This window comes from Colletotrichum paranaense (assembly GCF_030867605.1).
Source record: "Colletotrichum paranaense strain IMI 384185 chromosome Unknown Scaffold_2.1, whole genome shotgun sequence".
Taxonomy (NCBI): Eukaryota; Fungi; Ascomycota; class Sordariomycetes; order Glomerellales; family Glomerellaceae; genus Colletotrichum; species Colletotrichum paranaense.
This window is the reverse complement of record NW_026848960.1, coordinates 2,218,476-2,239,924: the sequence shown is the minus strand read 5'-3', so window position 1 is coordinate 2,239,924 and position 21,449 is coordinate 2,218,476. Positions and strand designations below refer to the sequence as shown.

At 50.9% G+C, this 21,449-nt stretch overlaps 8 protein-coding genes across 8 annotated transcripts; 5 read left to right on the top strand and 3 right to left on the bottom strand.

Moving 5' to 3' along the window:
- Window positions 1-151: 151 nt before the first annotated feature.
- CPAR01_02652 (2-isopropylmalate synthase) lies at window positions 152-2,106 on the bottom strand (the record flags this gene model as incomplete). The annotated part of the gene is made up of 3 exons (XM_060486939.1): window positions 152-253; window positions 309-1,847; window positions 1,906-2,106. Coding segments are annotated over 3 exons (1,842 nt in total), but the record flags the coding sequence as incomplete, so codon positions are not given.
- Window positions 2,107-3,213: 1,107 nt separating this feature from the next.
- CPAR01_02651 (uncharacterized protein) lies at window positions 3,214-4,978 on the bottom strand (the record flags this gene model as incomplete). Its single annotated transcript, XM_060486938.1, has 6 exons — window positions 3,214-3,269; window positions 3,333-3,816; window positions 3,877-4,289; window positions 4,374-4,507; window positions 4,599-4,723; window positions 4,853-4,978. The coding sequence occupies 6 exons, from the start codon at window positions 4,976-4,978 to the stop codon at window positions 3,214-3,216; spliced, it is 1,338 nt and encodes a 445-aa protein (XP_060354266.1).
- Window positions 4,979-5,471: 493 nt separating this feature from the next.
- On the top strand, window positions 5,472-6,583 carry CPAR01_02650 (uncharacterized protein; the record flags this gene model as incomplete). Its single annotated transcript, XM_060486937.1, has 2 exons — window positions 5,472-5,481; window positions 5,541-6,583. The coding sequence occupies 2 exons, from the start codon at window positions 5,472-5,474 to the stop codon at window positions 6,581-6,583; spliced, it is 1,053 nt and encodes a 350-aa protein (XP_060354265.1).
- An 803-nt stretch (window positions 6,584-7,386) lies between these two features.
- On the top strand, window positions 7,387-8,990 carry CPAR01_02649 (uncharacterized protein; the record flags this gene model as incomplete). The annotated part of the gene is made up of 2 exons (XM_060486936.1): window positions 7,387-8,568; window positions 8,655-8,990. The coding sequence occupies 2 exons, from the start codon at window positions 7,387-7,389 to the stop codon at window positions 8,988-8,990; spliced, it is 1,518 nt and encodes a 505-aa protein (XP_060354264.1).
- An 895-nt stretch (window positions 8,991-9,885) lies between these two features.
- Window positions 9,886-11,183, top strand: CPAR01_02648 (uncharacterized protein; the record flags this gene model as incomplete). The annotated part of the gene is made up of 3 exons (XM_060486935.1): window positions 9,886-9,994; window positions 10,186-10,709; window positions 10,884-11,183. 3 exons carry the CDS (start codon window positions 9,886-9,888, stop codon window positions 11,181-11,183), a joined length of 933 nt encoding a protein of 310 aa, XP_060354263.1.
- A 1,108-nt stretch (window positions 11,184-12,291) lies between these two features.
- On the top strand, window positions 12,292-15,655 carry CPAR01_02647 (3-isopropylmalate dehydratase large subunit 2; the record flags this gene model as incomplete). The annotated part of the gene is made up of 8 exons (XM_060486934.1): window positions 12,292-12,382; window positions 12,444-12,665; window positions 12,771-12,970; window positions 13,039-13,581; window positions 13,709-14,249; window positions 14,463-14,791; window positions 14,897-15,074; window positions 15,300-15,655. The coding sequence occupies 8 exons, from the start codon at window positions 12,292-12,294 to the stop codon at window positions 15,653-15,655; spliced, it is 2,460 nt and encodes an 819-aa protein (XP_060354262.1).
- Window positions 15,656-17,005: 1,350 nt separating this feature from the next.
- On the bottom strand, window positions 17,006-18,470 carry CPAR01_02646 (branched-chain-amino-acid aminotransferase; the record flags this gene model as incomplete). Its single annotated transcript, XM_060486933.1, has 3 exons — window positions 17,006-17,296; window positions 17,463-18,235; window positions 18,350-18,470. 3 exons carry the CDS (start codon window positions 18,468-18,470, stop codon window positions 17,006-17,008), a joined length of 1,185 nt encoding a protein of 394 aa, XP_060354261.1.
- A 1,065-nt stretch (window positions 18,471-19,535) lies between these two features.
- Window positions 19,536-20,841, top strand: CPAR01_02645 (3-isopropylmalate dehydrogenase; the record flags this gene model as incomplete). Its single annotated transcript, XM_060486932.1, has 4 exons — window positions 19,536-19,589; window positions 19,663-19,752; window positions 19,819-19,914; window positions 19,978-20,841. The coding sequence occupies 4 exons, from the start codon at window positions 19,536-19,538 to the stop codon at window positions 20,839-20,841; spliced, it is 1,104 nt and encodes a 367-aa protein (XP_060354260.1).
- Between the last annotated feature and the right edge of the window lie 608 nt (window positions 20,842-21,449).

Sequence of the window (21,449 nt, the reverse complement as noted above, 5' to 3'; positions counted from 1 at the left end):
GAATCACCAAACGCACACGCTTCCAAGATTACTAGCTCATTGTTCAGGTCGTGACTTTATGACATTCATCTTTATTTACAGGCAAGCACTTTATCTACCAGTACATCCGTGCAGGAGTTCAACTTCCTCATTATTAAACCTTTCAAAGCGCTTAAGCTGTTGCCGCTGTCTGGGTTACACTTGAGGCTGCGATTTTCGCCATAGTGTTTTGCTTCTTGAGCGGCAGGGTTGACAATTTGCGACGGTACATGTGCTATAACTGATGTTAGTGATAGAAAAAGACAAAGACGAAGTAGAGAATAACTTACCAATGACGCCGAAACAACCGCCATTGCCTGGGCATTCTCCTCGTTTTCATCGATGAAGTATCCCCATGTGGTCTTATCCTCCTCCACGCAGGTTGCCAGGACGCAGTACTTCCCATCGAACCGCTCAGACAGCTGCTGGGTATGATGAATTTTGGCCATGGCGTTAACGTCCTTCATGAAGTGCAAGCCCCTAACAACGGCGGAGGCAATGTCGGGTCCAGTTCCATCGATACGAATGGCGAAGCTGTCGGCAGGATTGATCATTCCGACAACAGTTTGCAATGTGCCATCGCTAGTAACAGAAATGTTGCCGATGTTGGAGGCACTATCGTACTTCTCACTTGGCGTAAGTGCGTAGCTGGCAATGAAGAGGTTGATAACCTCCTGGTGGGAGATCTCTCGCGCAAGGGCCTCGCACATCATCTGGACTCGGCCTCCAAAGTTGATCTGAAGCTCGACGGGTATGTCAAGGCCCCAACGCCTGTTGAGAATCCAGGTCGCAGCAGCCTTGCCGCTTTGTGAGTTAACCCGAATGATTGTGTCCAGAGGAATGCCCAAGTCTTCTGGATCGAGAGGGAGGTATGGAATGTCCCAAATCGGCCTAACTCCCTTCTCGGCGGCCTCGACTCGTTGCGCAATACCCTTTCGGATGATATTTTGATGGCTGCCACTGAATGCTTGAAGCGCAAACTCACCAGTATAAGGCATACGCTGAGACACGATCAAACCAGTGAGCTTCTCATACTTTCTCTTAATCTCGTAAAGTTTTGAAAAGTTGAGACCGGGGTGGATGCCGCGCGAGTACAAGTTAAGGGCCAGGGTGACGAGATCAACATTGCCAGCGCGCTCTCCGTTGCCGAACAGACATCCCTCGACCATGTCAGCACCTGCAAGCATGCCCAACTCAGCTGCAGCAACACCACATCCACGGTCGTTATGGGTGTGAATTGAGATAGAAATCTTTTCGGGGTCAGACAGAGACGCTCGGAAGGTCTCGACTTGGTCTGCAAACACGTTGGGAGTAGCAACCTCGGTACTAGTGGCCAAAACCACGACCAAAGGGTCCTCCACAGTAGGCTCCCAGGCCTCTCTGACAGCCTCAGTGATCTGCACAGCGTAATCGTGGTCGGCTTCGTTGTAGGACTCGAGGCCAAAAGCCATGGTCCAGTCCGTTACAGCCGCCGATTCCGGGTCATCTTTGGTAATAGATCGCAGATATCGAACAGATCTAACAGCCTGCTCGAGTGCTCTCTCTCGTGTGAAGCCCTGGTATTTGAGCTGCTTGTCACTGACGCAGATATAAGTGCAAACGGACGCTCTTTTGGCGCCACGGAGAGCGGCGACGGTGCGAGCCAAGAAATCTTCTCGCGTAGGAGAAAGACCCCGCAGGCGTACAGTGTCAGGGACGATGTTGGGCGTCTCAATCAGACGTCTCGTAAAATCGAACTCGACTTGGGATGCGGCCGGAAAGCATACTTCGATTTCGGTGTAACCAATTTCGACGAGCATCTGGAAATATTCCCACTTTTGCTCAATGGTCTATGAAGAAAATTAGCCTCCCATAGGTTTGATTGCCAAATACATGCGTTAAACTTACCAAAGGGTTGATGAGAGATTGATTGCCATCGCGCAAATCAGTTGAAAGCCAGACTGGAGGCTTCGTCAAAACCTGGTTGGGCCATTTTCGGTTTGGATTGTGGATTTGCTGGAATCCTGTGTACTTGGTGTGTGGGTCGGGAAGCCTATTTTTGGAATAGCTGTAAGTAAGCCAGCTATTACGGATGGCAAAGGGAATGCGCTGCAATTGGGGAGCACGTACATCTTGACCGGTTGTAATCTTCGGAGGATTGAAAATGGAGTTGACACGACAAATCACAGCACAATATGACTAATGATGTTATGGGTTGTTAATCAGATTATCAGTTGAGATGCTCACACCCTGGATGTGTATTTGGTCCCACTGGCACTTGAAGGTATATGTATCAATCAGCTTAATCTGGCGGGAAATGCCCTATGTTCTAGACGCGGGTCTATCATCCGAGCTTCTTACCAAAGGAAAAGAAAGTTCTTGACTATGCAGCTATGACATTGCATAACGTGGGCTTTCACCTGGGGCGGCAACGTGGCAGTGACACAGCGGTCTTCATGCTTGGTCTGTGTTTGCAACAAGGGCCCAGGTCTCGGCCCAACTTCAAGGGGTCCAAACGACTAGGTTCCCAGCGCGTCAATTGACATGTTGGGAATACCATCGGTCAGCAAGCCCCCGTCCCCGGATCAGGACGGGAAGTCAGACGCACCTGTTGTCAGTTTTAGAAACCGAATCTCATGTTTGGCTCACACATTCAACGTCGGTCGGTGCAAGACACAGACATGGAAGTCAGAAATGCTGAACAGGTAGCAAAAAGGGCCCTTATCGAATTCTACGCAACTTCAAGCCTCGAGGAAATACGCATACAACCACCTCTTTTTCTCTATTTTTCTTCCGCCCAATCGTGTTCTAGTGGGTTTCGGCGTCCAGGAATTGGATACCAAAGAATTTGGAAGATTGATCCGTAAACGGTAATGCTTCTTTACACCGCATGATCTCCATTACTGGGTTCATGTACCTATGTTGCAACTTCATGTCTACTGAGATCGACTTGATCTAGTGCGGGCTCAAAATGAAGCAGGTTTGCCGGGTGAGATGATCAGAGTAAGTAGCACCTACTTTGCCAAGGTTTGGATACATTTAGCTTAGATTATGCTTATCTTCCACCATGGATCGCTGGGTTCAGACAAGGTGTTAGAAGACTCAAACCAACTAATTCCTTAAAACTCAAATCAAAGCAAGTTCAAACACTACAATGGAATAACGTTTCGCACCCTAGTTTTCTCTACCCACATCGTTATTTCTACAGATAATTTCTCATGAAGTTCCAAGAACCTTCTTCAGAGCCTCGATAATCACGTCAATCTCCTCTACTAAATACGAGAAGACAGGTCAGCTCTCTGGATCATCCAGAAGGGTTGAAGACCGTAACTCACCGGTGTTGTAGTGCACCAAGCTCACTCGGACAACGCCATCTTCGCCGAGACCGAGGATTTTCTCGGCCAGCCGCTTTGAGAAGAAATGACCCCACCGAATCCCAGCAATGGATTGGGCCTCGACTCCCTCTACGACGCTTTGAGATGATTTTCCCTTTACGGTAAAACTCACAGTGGGAACCCGGGTTGAAGCTGCAGAGGAAACGTCGCCTCGAATGGATACATCAGGCCGCGACTTCAGAAACTCGAGAAGATGCTTCTGCAAGACTTCTTCGTGCTGAGCAATCTCAGCCCAGGTCTGCTTTGGGTTATCTCCGAAATATGCCACCAGCGGCATGACCGCTTGTGTGAGCTCGTAGCTAGCCGCAGCCAGCTCAAGCTTGTCCATCAAAGTTCCAGACGGATTGAAGTAGTGTCCGAGTGACTGAAGCTGCTCCTGTGCCTTGAAGGATCCGTATAGCAAAGATATGTGCGGACCGTATACCTTTGAGTTGTACACAGTCAGTTTATCCCGCACAGGTGGTTTCCTCATAGAATCGCTTACCTTGTACCATGAAAACGCATAGAAATCAGCCCCAATCTCCTTTACATCAATCGCACGGTGCGGCGCATAAGCAACCCCGTCGACACAGAGCAGGGCCCCCGGGACTTCGTGCACAACATCTGCAAATGCCTTGATATCATGAATGCTTCCCAGGATGTTACTGGCGTGTGTACAAGCTACAAAACGAGTCTTCGGTGTCAAGAGGTTCCGAAGTGCCTCCACATCGAGTTTGGGGTTTGAGTGATCAGAAGGCGCCCACCACTTCACCGTTGCGCCCGCGAGAGTTGCATAGTGGAGCCAAGGGTCAATGTTAGACTCATGGTCAACTTCGGAAAGAATAACTTCATCACCAGCCTTCAACTTGAGAGCTGCTGCAAGGTTACGGAAAGCTTGAGTTGTTGATGGCGCAATTACTAATACGGAGTGTAAGTACATGTGACCATGGATGTTGGGCCCTTCCCTTTGAGTCTGGGCGTGGGGTGATGGGTGACCCTTACCAATTTCACCGACATCGGCATTAACGTAATCGGCGGCAACTTTGTACGCCTTGTCAAAAGTCTCCGTTGAGATCTTGGAGGTTTTGTAGCTTGCCCCCAGTTGCACGTTGTTGTTCACGAGATATTCCGAGATGCTGTTCTTTGATGTCAGTAAACGAGGTAGCTTCAGTGTTGCCCACCGTGCCTGATCCCCAAGAGAATTATGTTTGACCGGCTCTTTCTTACCTCTTTGCGACTGTGCCAAGCACTTGACTTCCACCAGCGTTGTCGCCAAAGATCTGGTTTCTTGCCAAAGCTGGGAACTGAGCCCTAGCCTTCTCAACTGAAAATGTTGAAGCCATCGTGGTAGTCTAGTCTTTGAACAAGAATCACTTTGCTTACACTAAGATACGTATAACTCAGTCGTAGATCCTCATACCTCTTGAATCCAGTATTTTCCGCGATGTCGGTTGATGATATGAGCCAGCGTTCAACCCCACATTCAGATTCCACGATGGACTCAGGTAGAGAGGACGTTGCCTCAGAACACGCATTGACCGCCTCCCCTCATATGCAAGGTCATAATCATCCATGCTGGGTCGCAGAGAGCGCATAAGCGACGTCATAATGACCAAGACACCCAACGACAGTCACTGGATAAAATCTGCATAAACTTTACCTACCTACTTCCATCCATGCTCTCCATATTCTAGATTCTTGAGACAGTGCAGGACGAAACATGGTCATGATGCTGACAGAGTGCGGGGTGTCGCTGGCATCAATGAGGCCCTCAGAGCTCCACTAGTTGAGTTTTTGGGAGAGCCTGAGTTAAGTTTAATCAGATCTCCAAGAGGGGTCCAATAATCATGTAGAGACAGCAACGACACCGCATATTCTTAGTCCTTATCGTGCATTATCTTATCAATAAGAATTACTATAACTGGGTCAGAACTCTCAAGAGCAGACACGAGGAGAGGTACACACGATCGTGCAGACTGCAAACTCCAATTCCAACCCCAGCTGGTCATCACTCATTTGATCACCGCATAGGCCGTAGTCAATCTCAACCATACTTTGTCAAGAGATCTCCGGACAAATTCTCTGTCAAGCAATCTGAAGATGGAACACGGTATGGAATCCAGATCGACCCGCCTTTATCCCGATGCCTGTAACTGACTGCTCATCAAGTCGTTGAAATCGGGGGCGTCCGCGTTCGGATCACACCTGTCGACGAAAATCCGAAGACAGCTGTTGCATTCCAGGATCTCGTTGGGCAGCTGCAGCTGACTACGGCTCTCGCCAGGATCCCTCGACCAATTTCTGACGCCCGTCGCCGTGTTCAAATACTTGTGTCAGTCGACTTTGATGCGGTGTCGGGCTGGATGGGCACAGGGCAGCATCCCAACAACTGCCTAGCCGACTTCTCATCGGGCATCTTCGCAGGCCGAGTTGGCGTAGGCCGCCTTCTGGGTCTCTTTCACCGTATCGGCGTCTCCGACAAGGTAACATGGTTCATACCAGGTCACTCTATGGAAACGTTCCCAGCGGAGACGAAATGTATCGTAGACTCAGGCGCGGAGATTGCACTTCATGGCTATTGCCACGAAGACTGCACCAAGCTTGATACGAAGCAAGAGGAAGATGTCCTGGACAAGTGTATTGCCCTTGCCGAGTCTTTGACTGGGAAGCGCCCTGTCGGATTCCGAGCTCCTTTGTACCGAATCCGCCATGAGACGATTTCTCTATTGGAGAAAAAGGGGTTTCTTTATGACACCTCACTCAGCGGCCACGACTCACAGTTGTACCCTCTCGACCGAGGCTTTTCTCTCACCCCAGTTGACTATTCTAAGCCAGCACATACATGGATGCAGCCCTCTGTCCAGCCGCAATCTACCGGGATTGTTGAAATCCCTGCCAACTGGTACATGGAAGACATGACCCCCCTCCAGTTTTGGCCCAATGTCGAGAATTCTCACGGCTTTGTGTCGGTTCAGACGATCGAGAAGATGTGGAAAGACCGCTTTACCTGGTTGTGGAGCCATGGCGCTGACGGAAATGGTCCCGGTGACTTCGTCTTCCCCTTGGTCCTCCATCCTGATACCTCAGGCATGGCACATATCGCAGGAGCCATCGAGGATGTGCTACTCTGGCTGAAAAGCTGGGGGTCACAGGTGGAATTCGTCACATACGAGACAGCAGCAAGGTCATATGTGGAGCAAAAGGGTAATTAGTGCAAGGTAGACCTCGTTCCCATAACATAATGCCGTACACGAGATAGACCTTCGTCTTCATGCCCACATGCTAAATACGATCATTTGAGTATCAGATTGCTATTGCTTGGCAAGTGATCTTGAGGCAACAGGATCGGTGTCAGTTATGAGTCTAAGTCTTTTTAATTCTGTAGAAATATGATCCATCATAGCAAGACATATCGTGGCGCCCATCTTCTGCACCTAATGTATCGTGAAGATTGTCTGAGGCCAATCTTCCTAAATCGTAGTCTCCGAGATTGCTGTATCTAACAGGTATTTGCAGAATAACAAGTATTCAAGTATCTGGCTGATACAACCTTCATGCGTTACTTAAGATGCCGAGAAATTCGTTCTTAAGGTACTTTTTGCAGCGCAATGATGCGTCCGTCCCAGCTATGTTGTTTTAATGTTTCTTGCGGTGACGCGGAAAATCTCCGACGTAACCTCATGAAAACAACTGCCATAGCCACAAGCCCTGTCGTCTGACGAATTATCACCAACATCAGGAGTCGCTTATTCGAGTCTCCGCTCGCAATGCAAAGTCAGCGGACGTTTGGGGCCCATACAACATGCCTGTACTGTCACACCATCTGTAGTAAACAGCATCATGGAGGCTGCAATCGACAAAGACGATCGTCACGGCTAGTAAAATCCTCTGGAGGAGGGATAGATGGCGCCTACAAGTATTCGTCAGCCACGTTCCTGTTCAAACAAAAATTTATGGATGAGCATCCTACAGAGACAGCAACTCCTATCCTCCTAGCCTTTTTGATACGAGCACCATGACCAATATTATCAGTTTCCAGATCTTTTCTCGCTACATCGGCTTATTTGCCTTAGTCTTGACTATTTCCGGTCTCGCTTTCGTACTATGGCGAGTGGCAAAATACCGGCATATTCCAGGCCCCTGGCCATGCCGAATTTCTCATCACTATGTTGCATTGTTCGAATTGATTCGTCAAAGGCCTCAGGCCATCGCAAAGTGGCATCGGAAATATGGCCCTTTCGTGCTTATTGCACCAGGAGAAGTGTCAATCTCCGACGTTACGGCTATGCGAGACCTTTACAGCAGTTCCAAGAGGAACCCCAAGAGCGATTACTTTGACCACTTCATTTATCACGGAGAGCGGTCAATATTTGCCGAGAAGCCGTACGAAGAGCACAAGGCGAAGAGAGGATTGTCTTCGGCGTTCTACCAGGCAACTTCCATCTACAAGTCAGAGATACAACAGCCTCTCCGGCAAAAGGCGCTTGGAGTCCGAGAGACACTTGAAAGACATTCCAAGCTCGAGCAAATCATCGATGTATTTCCTGTCATCAACCACTACGCATGGGACAACATCACCGCGTTGGTTTACGGACCAAGGCACTGCTCTCATGCTGTGCAAGGAGACTACACAGATCGCGACATTCTTGCCAGGCTCAAGAACACGGAGATGTGGAACTCTCTCAAGTTCAACCTACCTTTCGCCCACAACATGATGGAAAAGGCCGTTTCCATGTACACTGGCTCATCCAAATTCCTCTCGGCGGAGCGAGACCTCGATGTTTGGGCCATGCAGCGCCTGGCTTACTCACTTTCTGATCCAAAGTCATCGTCTGACTGGTCGCTTATTCGCCTCATTCAAGATCTCCGACTTGCTGGTCGTGATATCTCTGATGACTATGTGGCATGCGAGGTGATCGATAACCTCCACGCGGCTCAGGCAACAGTCACTGTTGCCTTGACGTATGTGGTCTACCACCTGAGCCGGAACCCTGACTGGCAAGCCAAGGTTCGAGCTGAGATTGAGGCGCTACCGCAGGAAGATGACGGCCTCCCAGTCTGGCAGTTACTCGACAAAGCCCCTATTCTAGAAGCATGCATAAGAGAGTCATATCGGATCAATCCAGTTTCTAGTGGGCGAGCCGAGCGTATATTGGCCAAGGGCACCCGATACGGCGATGTTTACATTCCCCCATACGTAAGTTGCCGGTTGCACTCCCGCTGCCATAGAACCCAAGCCAGTATTCTACACGCCGTTCTAACATTTACCCATGTAAAAACTAGACCGTTGCATCCGCTTCGACCATTGCGTTGCACCTGGACCCGTCAGTCTTTCCCGAGCCGCTGGAATTCAACCCAAGGCGGTGGTTAGACGTCAAGCCTGAAGGCTTGTTAAGACTGGAGCGGTCTTTCATCCCATTTGGGTATGGTGCCCGTCTATGCCTGGGCAAAGCATTTGCAACTCTCCAGGTGAAGATGTTGATATCTGCTGTTCTTCTCACGTTCGAGACTGCATTGGACGATCCAAGTCGTATTATGGAACAATGGGGAACACAGGATGCTTTGCCGAAGGGGCTTAACTGTAAACTCCGTTTCCGAAAGAGACAGGATGTTTCATGAGAAGAGCCGATGTTTAGTCGGATGAACCGGTAGCATCGGGACCTGACAGGTAATCAAGAGACGGGACATGGAAAATGGTTCCGGTGGGGGAGGATCATTTTTAGTGAGTAGCATAGTACCACAAAAAACGAACGGGAACATTCGTAAACGGCTCGACCAAGAAACTTTCTCAAAGTGTCTTGACATTGCATCGCCAGCAGACCACAAAGGGTCTGGTTTGAGAGCGTTACGCCTAGGCCTAGCATTATTAAGGAGCTGCTGATCTTGGACACGTTGGCTGACTCGCTTTCCCCCAGTAGGAAAGAAACGTGCTTCCTTCGTGGTCTGACAATCAAACGTTCAAACCCTATATGTATTGGCATGCCTAGACCGAGCATGGAGGTGCGGCCGTTTGCGCGCTTCGGCGCGGGGAATAATGTCCGCAGTTGATCCCACGCGGAGCCCTCCCGTTGCATTTTCCCCGGGATCTCGGCACCGGGGTCGCTATGCTGGCACTAGGATTTAATGCGAGAATCCTTCCCCCTTCCCCTGGAAGCTTGTGGGACTCGCCGGCGGTGTGGATACAAACGCCTCAGCCTCGGTAGCACCGACACTGCCTTGGCGAAAGTTTAAGGTGCAGGAGGATTTCGAGAGACCCAGGTTGTTGAATAGTGTCACGGAAGGACGGGCTTTACTCCATGACGTGCTGCCGATATTCATAGTGTTCCTGCCCGCTGCGGCCCGTCTTGAGGCCTGTCTGTCTCTGATGTGTCTGATGCGGTTAAGAAATACTTCTGCAGCTTCCTGCAAGTTCAGCGCTTGACTGCATTCCGTACTCTTTTAGTCTTTATTTTCTTCGCTATACGGACCGAGTGCAGGTTGTGCTCTGAGTAGTTTATTTACAGTTGCCGCCACCATGAACACCATGAGCTGCGAGGGTGACATGAGGTCTCTTTTGATGGCCCTTACAGTCAACCCGGCCGAGCGGAGGAGAACACAAAACCGACTGGCAAAGCGAAAGTCCCGTATGCAACCTCAAGACCAACATACCTTACCCTGCCTACACCCTCACTTCACTATCTTTACCCTCACTCCCAGCCCAACCCAGTCCAGCACATGCCACAGCACATGCCAGAGCACATGCCACAACATCATCCGTTATCATCCATCCAATAGAGAAGAAACGTTTAGAAACCAACAAGTCGAGTTATTCTAGGAGCCAAGGGAAAGAGTGCCGCAGCAGCCGCCTCAGCAACGAGCCATGTCGCGTCATCATCCACAGCAACATCAGCAACAACGACGAGGAGGTCAAGAAGCGCTTCTTCTTCACCCCCAACGGTCACAGCAAGTGTGCTTACGCGTCTTTACGGTACCATTGTCACGAGAGTCTGGGCTAATGAGATTCTGCAGGACCTCACATACACCGCAGCACTTGCCGATCCGTTCGGTTCACTTCAGACCCCGCCGCATGAGTCGACCCAAGACTTTGGGCAGGCAGCAGTAATTTTCCCTGCTTCGGAAATGGGAGTGTCTGGAGAAGCTGCTCCACGGACGCTGCAACGAAACGCCGTCACTGATGACCTTGACGCGAGCTCATATTCGGCTGGAATCCCCCACAACTTGAACACTGTCGAATTCATCGAGCCGTGGACATTAGACGCCAGCATGACACTCATGACACCAAACAGCAGACACGAAGACATGTCAGACCTTTCAACAGAAGATATCCTCACATTAGGGGTAAGTTGTATATCTCACTTCGTCCCACCATCACTTCCTTAAGAGCACAGATGAGGATTTCTTATATAAGTACTCATCCGGAATCTCTCACATTTCATTTTTCTGCCCTAAATCTCAGCAACGATCAAAAGCTCCATTACTTTGCACGTCCATTTGCTGACAATATGGGGAAAGTTTGCGAGACCAACTCAAGGAAGCCCTTTGCACATTGCAGCAACACACGGCCACATCAATGTGGCTAAAACGCTGATCCTCCACGGTTCGGATGTCAATGCCGCGGATAAAGCTGGGCTGGCCCCAATTCACTACGCGACGCAAAACAACCAAGGTCCTATGGTGACCATGCTTGCGGAGCATGGAGCTGACGTCGACTTCTTGGACCCGGACGGTTGCACGCCTCTCTACAGAGCGGCAGAAAGTGGGAACAAAGCAATGGTTGAGCGTTTACTGCGACACGGAGCGAAGCTGAGCTAGGAAAGTAACAGAAACGGAAACAAACAACTGTGGCACGGAGTCAGAGTAGCATGGGAAACGGAGGAGTATTGTCAAATTGGGTGGTTATCTAAGTTTGCTGGTGTAGAATAGGCCTGTTATCAAACATTTTCACAAATCAATATCATTCTATACGTGTTACTCAACCCACTTCTCATGTGGTGCCAAATTGCAAGGTGACCCATGTGTGCCAAAATCCGGGTCGTTCTGATGCCTGTGCTTCTCAGTCAGCCTCAACCGTATCTTGAACGTTACACACGCCCAGGTCGCCAAAAAGACAAGACATCGAAGTCATGTTTAACTTTTTCTGCCCATGTAAAGAAGCTCGTATTGTGGAGCAAGGCATGCCGTGAACCCGTCTTAGTTCTCACGAGTAATTCAGGAGATGTGCGATTTCAGTCTCTTGGCCAAGCAAGCAGAGCCAAACTATCAAATCAGCACATGGGATTCTTCGCATAGCCATCTAGCCCAGCTCGGTAGATACACGGACTCCGGATGAACGCATGGAACGATTGATGTCTTTCGATCATTCGAAGTGGTTGAGCTTACAGAGCAACTCAATAAACAGAGGAGGGCGCCCGAAGACGGAACTTCGCTGTGGGGCCGGCCACCGCAGCATCGGAGCCAGAATGATTTCATCCCCCCTGCAGCCATGGCTTTTCAAACATGCTGACGATGCAGCGTCTGTCACAACAACGTGTCTGGTTTGGATACGACTGGAAAAGAACACTTTTGAAATATGAGAAGCAGTGAAGTCACATACACCTGTCGTAGACATTGAGATTGACGAGCTGTTTAGACGCTGCACAGACGCCCGCACGGATGGATCATGGGATGACTTTGCGTCCAATCTGACCTTCGCTTTTCCAGCTGACGAGACATTCCCAGCGCCAGGTGAAGGACAGAATCAAAGATCAATGGTAATTTGAATCCAATCTTGAAGCTCATGATAACCTTACTATATCTATTAAAGAAGCCTTTGGCCAGGTTCGTGTCTTGGTCGCCCATTCTACCGTCGGAGTAATACACAGCATCTACAAGATCCAATCAAAGGTTGCACATCGTTCATTGCTGAATACTTCACACAAGCATGGCGGAACAGAGCTTCAACGAGCAGCTTCTGCAGCTGTTGGCTGCAACACGAGATCTCCACTTGAAAGACGAGCGGACACCTAACGGTGGTAAGTATCCAAATGTCCATATCCCCTGTTCATCGCTAGACAGACCTGATGCCCAGATTAGGAACGTCGGATGTAGAGACTGAAAGCTCCGAGCACCCTCTAGTTGTTCTTTCTGCCTTGGCAGCTAGACTGCAGCGAGATGGCAAGGAGAAAGAGGCGAAAACAATTCTGCAGGTCGTCAGCATCGCCACGGCGTCCCCCGACTACGGCGGTATGGGTTTGACCTGGACCGGGGAGTCAAGCGCAACGGACCGCAGCGAGCTGATTCTGCTCACATCAGCATGTAAGCATACTTCCTTTCCTTTTCTGTGCCGCGAACTTCCAGCCCACCCCTGGCCTTGCCGCTTTTATTGAATGATAACTGATCGGGACCGAATTCCTTCACCAGGGCTCGAGAGTCTGAATTCCAGCGATCGACGGGGGGGACCGATCGTTCCCCTAGTAAGCCGGCCTGCCAGCCGCCGCCCCATGAATGTTACAGAGAAGATATTTGCTCTGCATGACGTGACTCGCACAGGATGGGTCCGAACAGGGGATACGATTAGAGTTTCTGTCGACTGGATCATGGCTAGCGAGGCTAGCTGGCATGTATGTTTACACTTTACCCTCACCTCTAAATCCTCACAGGCTTGGATGGCTTGCTGACGTTGAACTAGGGCATGCTTCAAGTCTACAACAAGCTGGGAGACCCTGGAATCTTTTCGAATTCCAACTTCTGGTTGGCTGGCGATCATGTGGTTGATCCAAGGCTGATGGATACGCCCCTTGTGCAGAAGCTGGTTGGCGAGATGGACTTTGCTCGTAAGAAGTTCAAGATGACACAGTTCCAGGGCAACAATTACACCATCATGCACACCGAGTTCTACCGTGAGCGGGCCCAACCAGGCCAAATCATCATTGGCTCGGATTCGCACACGTGTAGCTCTGGGGCCGACGGTTGTCTTGCGATTGGACTGGGTGCAACCGAGGTCACGATGGCTCTGGTTACTGGAGAGATCTGGTTCAAAGTTCCCGAGGTCGTCGAGATCCACCTTGTGGGTAAGCCCCAGCGAGGAGTCGGAGGTAAAGATATTATCCTCTATATTCTTCAGCAGCTCAAACGGAATACGGTGGCTGCGGATCGGGTAGTTGAGTATACGGGCCCCGGGTGCCGATGGTTGAGTTCTGACGCCCGCTTTGCCATTGCAAACATGACTACCGTAAGCAATTGCCTTTGTTTTTACCCTTTTTGCTCTTACTGGTTCGATTCCTCTTTATCCCGCCGGCACGGCATGCAGACCCTTGGCACTTTGCACGAAGTTTCAGGGTTGCTAACCTCGAAATCAGGAGTTTGGTGGCATCACAGGGATATTTGTTCCCGACGAAGTCACTAAGGACTTTATCGATGCCCGTAAAACAGCCCATCACAGGACCGCATCGTACTACTTCAAGCCCGACGAAGGATGCTCCTATGCGGAGTCACATACTATCGACGTCTCTCTGGTCGAGCCCTTTGTGGCCAAGTACCCGAGCCCCGATGATGTAGTGCCGGTGTCTGATGTGGCAGGTACTCACCTTGATGGTGTCTTCATCGGTGCTTGCACAACAGCGGAGGAGGATCTTGTCATGGGCGCGCTTGTGCTGCAGGCTGGCCTGGACGCGGGAAGGAAGCCGGTGGCCCGAGGAGAGCGCCGAGTCGTCCCCGGAAGCCGCCCAATCGCCGACTACCTTCGAAAGACAGGCCTCGCAGACATTTACGAGAGAGCGGGCTTCATCATTGGCATCCCTGGATGCAGCTACTGTGTGGGAATGGGCGCTGACATGGCCAAACCTGGGGAAGTCTGGCTCAGCAGTCAGAACCGCAATTTCGAGAACCGTATGGGCAAGGGTAAGTCTCGTGGGATACACTCACGATCGTTCTTATTTCCCTGCCTGTCCCTTTTTTGGCCAAAACTGCCCGCAGATATGCCCCGTTTCCAGGTGGACCCGCGAGCAGTTTTGTGATATTGCACCAGAAACCCCTCTCAAGACCCTCTCGAGACCCAAACTCAGCTGGGAAAGTGCAACGCTGGACAATGTAAGCTAATAACTGGCATGACAGGGGCTATCGGCAGTTTGGCGTCCGCTGCAACGGTGGCTGCGTCGTCTTTTGACATGGCTGTCACTTCTCCACAAGATCTTATTGACCTCATCCCAGCGGATCGATGGGCCGCCGTCAAGGGTAAAGGATCCCTTGCCGATGGTATCCTCAGCCAACCGCAATGGGTGGAGCCACCAGGCCAAGATGCCGAAGAGGATGCGAAGGACGTCGCGGAGGACCAGGGACCCAGCCCGTCCGGCGAGGACGCGGCCGCCGATCAGGCTAAGCCCGGCTCCGGGACCATTAGGAGTAAGATCTTCCGTCTAGGAGATTTTGTTGACACCGATGCGGTAAGCCACCTTTCCCTTGCTTTGCTTCTGATTCGCGAATCGCACATGAAGCCAGCAAAAGAGACGCACAAGAAACAATGTTCTAACGGGCCGTCCCGCAAATAGCTTGCGCCTGCACAATACCTTCTCACATCCAAGAACAACGAGGAGCTCGGCACTCATTGCCTCGAGTTCACCAACCCGGAATTCCGGCAGCTCGTTAAGGAAGGTCACAAAGTCATTGTTGCTGGCGATGCGTTTGGCTGTGGATCTAGTCGTCAAGAGGCTGTGCAAGCTTTACTAGGTGCGTCGGAGTCTCATTCCCTCAATCCTTTGCATTTTACTTTGCACATATGCCCCCTCGCTCTCGGTGATTCTTACCGCCGCATTGTCCGTCAATGAGTTTGTCCGCCGGCAGAAATGACTCTCCGAAGTGATCATCATCATCATCATCATCATCACCATCCTTCGTTCCTTCGTGCCGTTCCTTCGCTCGTGATGGTGGGCTGACCAGACATTACTGTCTTAGGCGTCGGTGTCGAATGTGTGATTGCAAAGGCATTCGCGTTCATTTACAGCCGAAACCAGCCGTCCTTGGGTCTGTGGGGCTTCACCATCGACGATCCCTTGTTTTACGAGAAGGCGCAGACAGGAACCAACATTGAGATCGACCTGGATCGCAACGTGCTGACTGTCGACGGCGAGACATTCGAATTTCAGTTGTCCGTGCTCGAGAAGAAACTGACCAAGATGGGCGGCATGACAAATGCCTTCAACCAATTTGGCAAACGCATCTACGACGTCTTGACGGGTCGCAAAGCCTCACAGGGCGGTGTCGCAAAGGAACTCAAGGCTAAACCTGCCCGAGATGTCATGGCATGGTGATCATGCACATGTGGGCTCTACGGATGGTGGAGGGGCCGGTGGAGGGGGCTGGATTTATGCAGGGTCTCGACCCGTAGTTCAGCAGGGCATGGAGTTGAACAGGCCGTAGTCGTCCCATATCTAGGTACTTAGTGTACGGAGTAATAGAGTGTAAGCGTATACCGTAGGTACGGGTATCAGTATGGCCTCCAAGCTTTTGCGCGCGCGCTACGTCTTCGGTGACTGTCAATGATTTCGGTGCTTGTGTGTTAGCAGCTTGGCAATGTAAGCACCATCCTGAATATTGTTTTCCGCAGTTTTCATGTAGGTCTGGGCGCGACTATTGACATTGGACAGCGACGACCTCGGTGTAGAAACCCTTGGAAAGCTAATTTCGGGGTCCAGGTCCATATCCAAAAGACCCTTACACCATCTTTGGTCAGCAGTAGCTGCAGTGGCTGCAGGCTACATCAGTAGGAGCCAGGGCAGACCTTAAAGGCCTAGAATGGCTGTTACTGGGGTTCAGACGGGGAAGCCGGGGCCAAGTTCTGGCCATGCTGCATGTTCCGTATGGCATTTCTGGATCGCAAGCAGCTGTGGTACGATGTAGGCGGGTGACTGACTCGAGCGAATACAACGGCTGTTCATCGGAAACTATATCCCACATCGCCAATACCTGAGGTAGTGAACCAAAGGTATGTCTTTCTGCAAGCGAGGCAAATTGCGAAACAGCGGCCGAAGATGTGATCGCATCGTACCCATGGTAGAATGATTGGCCTAAGTCATGTCTGTAGAGGAGCATTGCAACGCTTGGCTACCTGCTCTAGAACCAACATTCTAGTTAGCTTGCCCGAGTTTAGTGGATTGACTGACTCAACGACTAGGATACTCTTCCTGGGTAATGTTTGCGCTGTCACTCGAAATCATTATAACACAATTATAGATGCAAAGCAGGATAGCTGTAATACTTCAAGTCTCCAAGACCCCCGCAAAATGAACACGCCCGTAGCTCGAGCATCTTACTCGTGGATCCATCTCCTGAAATCACGATATATTACGGATACCCAGTCCCCTATTGATTCCACCAGGAGTCAACACGGAGCACGCCTTGGTAGGTTTCAAGGGGATGCCCACCGGCCCGGTTTTTAAGAAACGAAAGCACACAGCAAAGCTCCATACGTATTCGTACTGCGTATTTGAGCGGAATAACCCTGATGGGCTTGGGAAAGCAATCTATCTTGAGCAATGCGCAACTCTATCCATCTCCGCCCACTGGCCACAGTTGGGGTCTATCCGCTTTGTATGATACCTACAAATCCAAAAACAAAAAAACGTGAGTCGTTCACCGTCTCAAGACCTCGGTACCGAGAGTTACTCCGGAGACTTCACTGACCCAGTGTTGGTGATCCGCTCAATGTCATTGCGCAAAGCTACGCCATCGAGTTCTTCCACCCAACCCCACGGCTCTTTATACAGGCCCCGCTTGATTCCTTGCAACCTGTCTGTCAACCTGGCATAAGCGGATTGTGGAGACTGCGCATCGACGGTAAACGCGAACCGCTCGCCAGTCGACTCGCGCTCAATGGCGCTTACGGGCACCAGCGATGATGCGGTGCCGACGGTGTAGACCTCAGAAAAGTCGCCAAGTTCAGTGAACGGGATCTAAAGCCATGGCGCCGGGACATTATTAGCGGTAATCTCCCATAAAACTCAAAGACTTCCGCCGAGATCTCGGTCCTCCCCCACATGGAACGTTGAAGAGAGGAATGGAACGCTGAGGGAGCAGTTGGCTCATGGTGGTGGATCAAACGAGGAACTCAAAACTTACGGGACGCTTCTCAACCTTCCATCCAAGTTCCTGGGCAATTTGTCCCACGCTGTCAACTGTGATACTTGGGAGGATATGCTCGTCTTTGGGAATGACCATCGTAGGCGGGGCTCCAGTCTCCGCAGATTCTGCCTTGATTCCAATAAAGCCGCTAGCAGAGAACTCGTGGATGAAGGACTGCGTCTCGGCGTCTAGGTGGAGCGTCAAGCCGTAACCTTGCTTTCGTGCCCGTCCCATTATCGGAATGGTGGGCCCGTAATTCCCACCGACTTTGAAGGCGCCGGTGCCTTTCGGCGCCGTACGGTCGAATCCCTCCACAACTAACGCTTTGAGGCCCGTTGCCCCATACAACAGCCCGACCGGCGTGACCAAGACGGCGAACGTGTACTCCTCCGCCGTGTACATGTTCATAGTCGGGCTGCTTGCAAAGACGACTGGACGCACATACATGGAGCACCCACCCTCGAACGGAGGTACAAAATCGCTGTTGAGTTGAACGGCCAACCGCACCGATTTGGCAAACAAGTCGGCCGGGACGGCCGGAATGTCAACGGCAGCGGCAGACCGCGCGAACCGGGCCGCATGGCTCGCTAGCCGGAAAAGCTGGACGCTACCTGACTCGCTGCGAAAGACGCGTAGCCCCTCAAAGGCTTGCTGCCCGTAATTAAGCGCCGGGGACAGGCCGTGAACTTTTAGGTAAGGCTCCTGTACCCAGCGCGGTTGGCTCCAAGTGCCGGACTTGACTGTAAATGTGCATTCGATGTGGCCGTTTACTAAGCACTGTTATTACCACCCATCCAACCCAAAAGCTCGTTGAACGGGTGTCATCGGTTGCACCATGTTGGCTGACATCAGACCATAGTGACCCCATTCACAAATGGACTGACCTTGGAAAGGCGTAAAGCCGATCTTGCTCCATTCTACGTCCGTCTTCGGTTGACGAACTGCGAAGAGGATCTCGCTCTCGCTCTCGCCAGGCGCTGAAGAGTATGCGGGAATAGAACCCATGGTAGCAGATGTTTCGTAAGAAAAACGAGAATTGTGGTGCCGACAGCCGGTAGAACAAGTCACTACAGAAAAATTATAGTGATAGAATGACAGCTTAATTCAACAATGGGAGTTAACCAAAGTGACGATAGCCCCCATTTGAATCACGCTCGAATACGGCTCTATTGTACTGCAATGCTTGGTTTCGGGAACGAGACGCTAATTACGTTAATCCGCACTCTCAAGTTGGTTATCTTCAACAGCTGACTGTCAGCGTCTGACCACAATCTCTAGCTTGAGCATTTGCCGCTTGACCATACAGCTGTGGAAGTCTTGCAACGCGTTGTCCGGCGTATCGGGAACGGCACTATCTGTAATAGCAGTACTCTAGCCACAGTATCTCATTGAGCCCGTCTCCAATCTTAACTGGCTGTGCCGTATGCAAAGTCCCTTGGCTGTACGCGCTGCTCCGTGGTTCCGTTGGGGACGGCCGTGTGGGCCTGGGGATTGAACTTTCTCGGGGTTTTGTGACACGGTCGCACGGAGGATGCCTATAATCAGTATTGTCTTGCCGCCGAGTTCCGATTGACTGAATCGAAGGGGGTTATGTTGGGGCGCCAGGGCCAAAAGACTAATGGACCCTTGTTTCTTCGTTGGAATATCGTAAGACGGTCGACTAGCCGGGACCAGGGCCATATGCAAGGTCAGCAAAATCATCATACTCGCAGGGCGGGTGAGCCCCTGATCTTCGGATAGATTCGCATTCCCGTCACATCCTCAGCCCGAATGCACAGTCTTCTCTCTCTGTCACTGGAACTGCTTACTTCTAATGCATTGTCCGGCAGGCAAGCAGCGTCAACATCATGAACCCTCAAGTTTTGTCTGGCCGAGCTCGGCTCGAAGGAAACAATTGCAAAACCAAGCATGAGAATGGACAAATTCAATTGGGAGCCATGTGTATACTTGCAGAAGAAAAACTCGATCTAGATCTCATTTACGAAGATTCAGCAGTTCTGTGCAATTCTGTTCAATCGCTTTTCCATCTAACTTCTCAGCCAAACCACCGAGAAATTTTACTTTGTCAAAATGTCTGCTACGTTCAAGATCGTTGTTTTTGGTGGAGATTACGCTGGGCCAGAGGTATGCTCAACTTCCCCAGTTCACCCACACACCCTTTGAGGCGGATGAGTCCAGTCATTAATCATAAATGCAGGTCATGTCTGAGGGGCTCAAGGTCCTTCATGAAGTCGCCCTCCGCCACCCCGAAATCAGGTTCAACCTAACGCATCACCCCATAGGCGGAGTATGTCGACATCGAAGTTTCTGCCAAACCGCGTATTGTTACGCTTTCTAACCCTTTTTGTTACAGGCATCATTTGATCTCCACGGAAAGCCGATCCTTCCCGAAGCTCTTCAAGATGCAAAGGAGGCCGATGCAATCCTTCTAGGCGCAGTCGGTGGCCCTGTAAGACACCCATGCCGGTACCGCCTTCGACAAACCGCCTTGCTGACCACATGAGCTCCAAAGAAATGGGCTGGACAGGTTCCATCCGTTGAAGCCGCGAGTCTCGGAACTCTGCGCCGCGAACTAGATGCATTCGGCAACCTGCGTCCGATCAATTTCCCCGCCCCGTCCCTAGTTGACACGTCGCCAATGAAAGCCGAAATTTGCAGAGGCACTGACATTCTCATCGTTCGCGAGCTTACTGGTGGTATTTATTTTGGGCACCGAGAGCGCGGCGATCTCATTGCCAAAGATACGGACCAGTACACCTATGAAGAGGTTGCAAGAGCGGCGCGGTTGGCTGGCAACCTGGCTAGGTTAACAACACCGTCTAAGCCCGTCATCAGCCTTGACAAAGCAAATGTGCTCGCAGCTTGCGGCAGCTTCTGGCGTCGCGTCGTCACCGAAGTCTTGAGCAAAGAGTTTCCCGATGTCCGTTTCGAGCACCAGCTTGTGGACAGTGCCGCCATGACTCTGGCCTGCAACCCGACCAAGCTCAACGGCATCGTGTTGACGAGCAATCTATTTGGTGACATCATTAGTGATCAAGGAAGCGCCATTGCTGGCAGCATTGGTCTTCTCCCCAGCGCTAGTTTGCGAGGTATCCCACCGCAATCCGGCAGCAGCATGATCAAAGGCTTGTATGAGCCAGTTCATGGATCCGCGCCAGACATCGCCGGGAAGCAGTTGGTCAATCCTGTTGGCATGATCCTTTCTGTTGCCATGATGTTCCGTTACTCTCTCAACATGCCCGAAGCATCTGATCTTATCTGCAAGGCTGTTAGCGATGCGATTGAGTCTGGTATCCGGACTTCGGACTTGGGGGGAACGGCGACAACAAGCCAATTCGGCGATGCGGTGGTCAAAATCATTTCTCAACTTCCTTGAGAGGGGGGAGAGGCACATTAGTTGTAAGCCAATGGGTATGGCTAGCGCCAAGAACTCTTAGACATGGATGCGAGTATTGCAATACAGGATTCATAGACTACTTTACAGAAAGAGGCGAAGGCATGGCAGGGTAGAAATATTCTCCCCGGCGGTTATATTGCAATATTGATATTACCTGAAATACACACCATCTGAAAGATCTGACACTTTTGGCTCTATCCTTAAAAGCACGTAAGGGAACACTGAGTCTCTTTTGTATCGTCAGGAGCTGAGTTCGATGATCGGGTCTTAGACGATGATTCCACGGTTGGTACACAGAATCGGAGAAAGGCTTTTTTAGGTCAACAAACACAGGTTGGCGTTATCTAGAGACGGAGTAACCGCCCAGCCAAAGTCCGGTTTCTTGTAAGAACCAACTTGAACCAATGGCTCGTCAAAGCTTCTCCTGTAAAAAGAAGCATTGTCACCACAAAAGCTCAAAAAGTCGCTAACCGTCGTCACATTTCAGACCCCTTACCCCTGTTGCACACGTTTCTCGTGTTGGTTGGATAGTGGTCTGTTACAACTAGACCCGCTTAGAAGTGACCCCGGAGGATCAATGGAGGGTC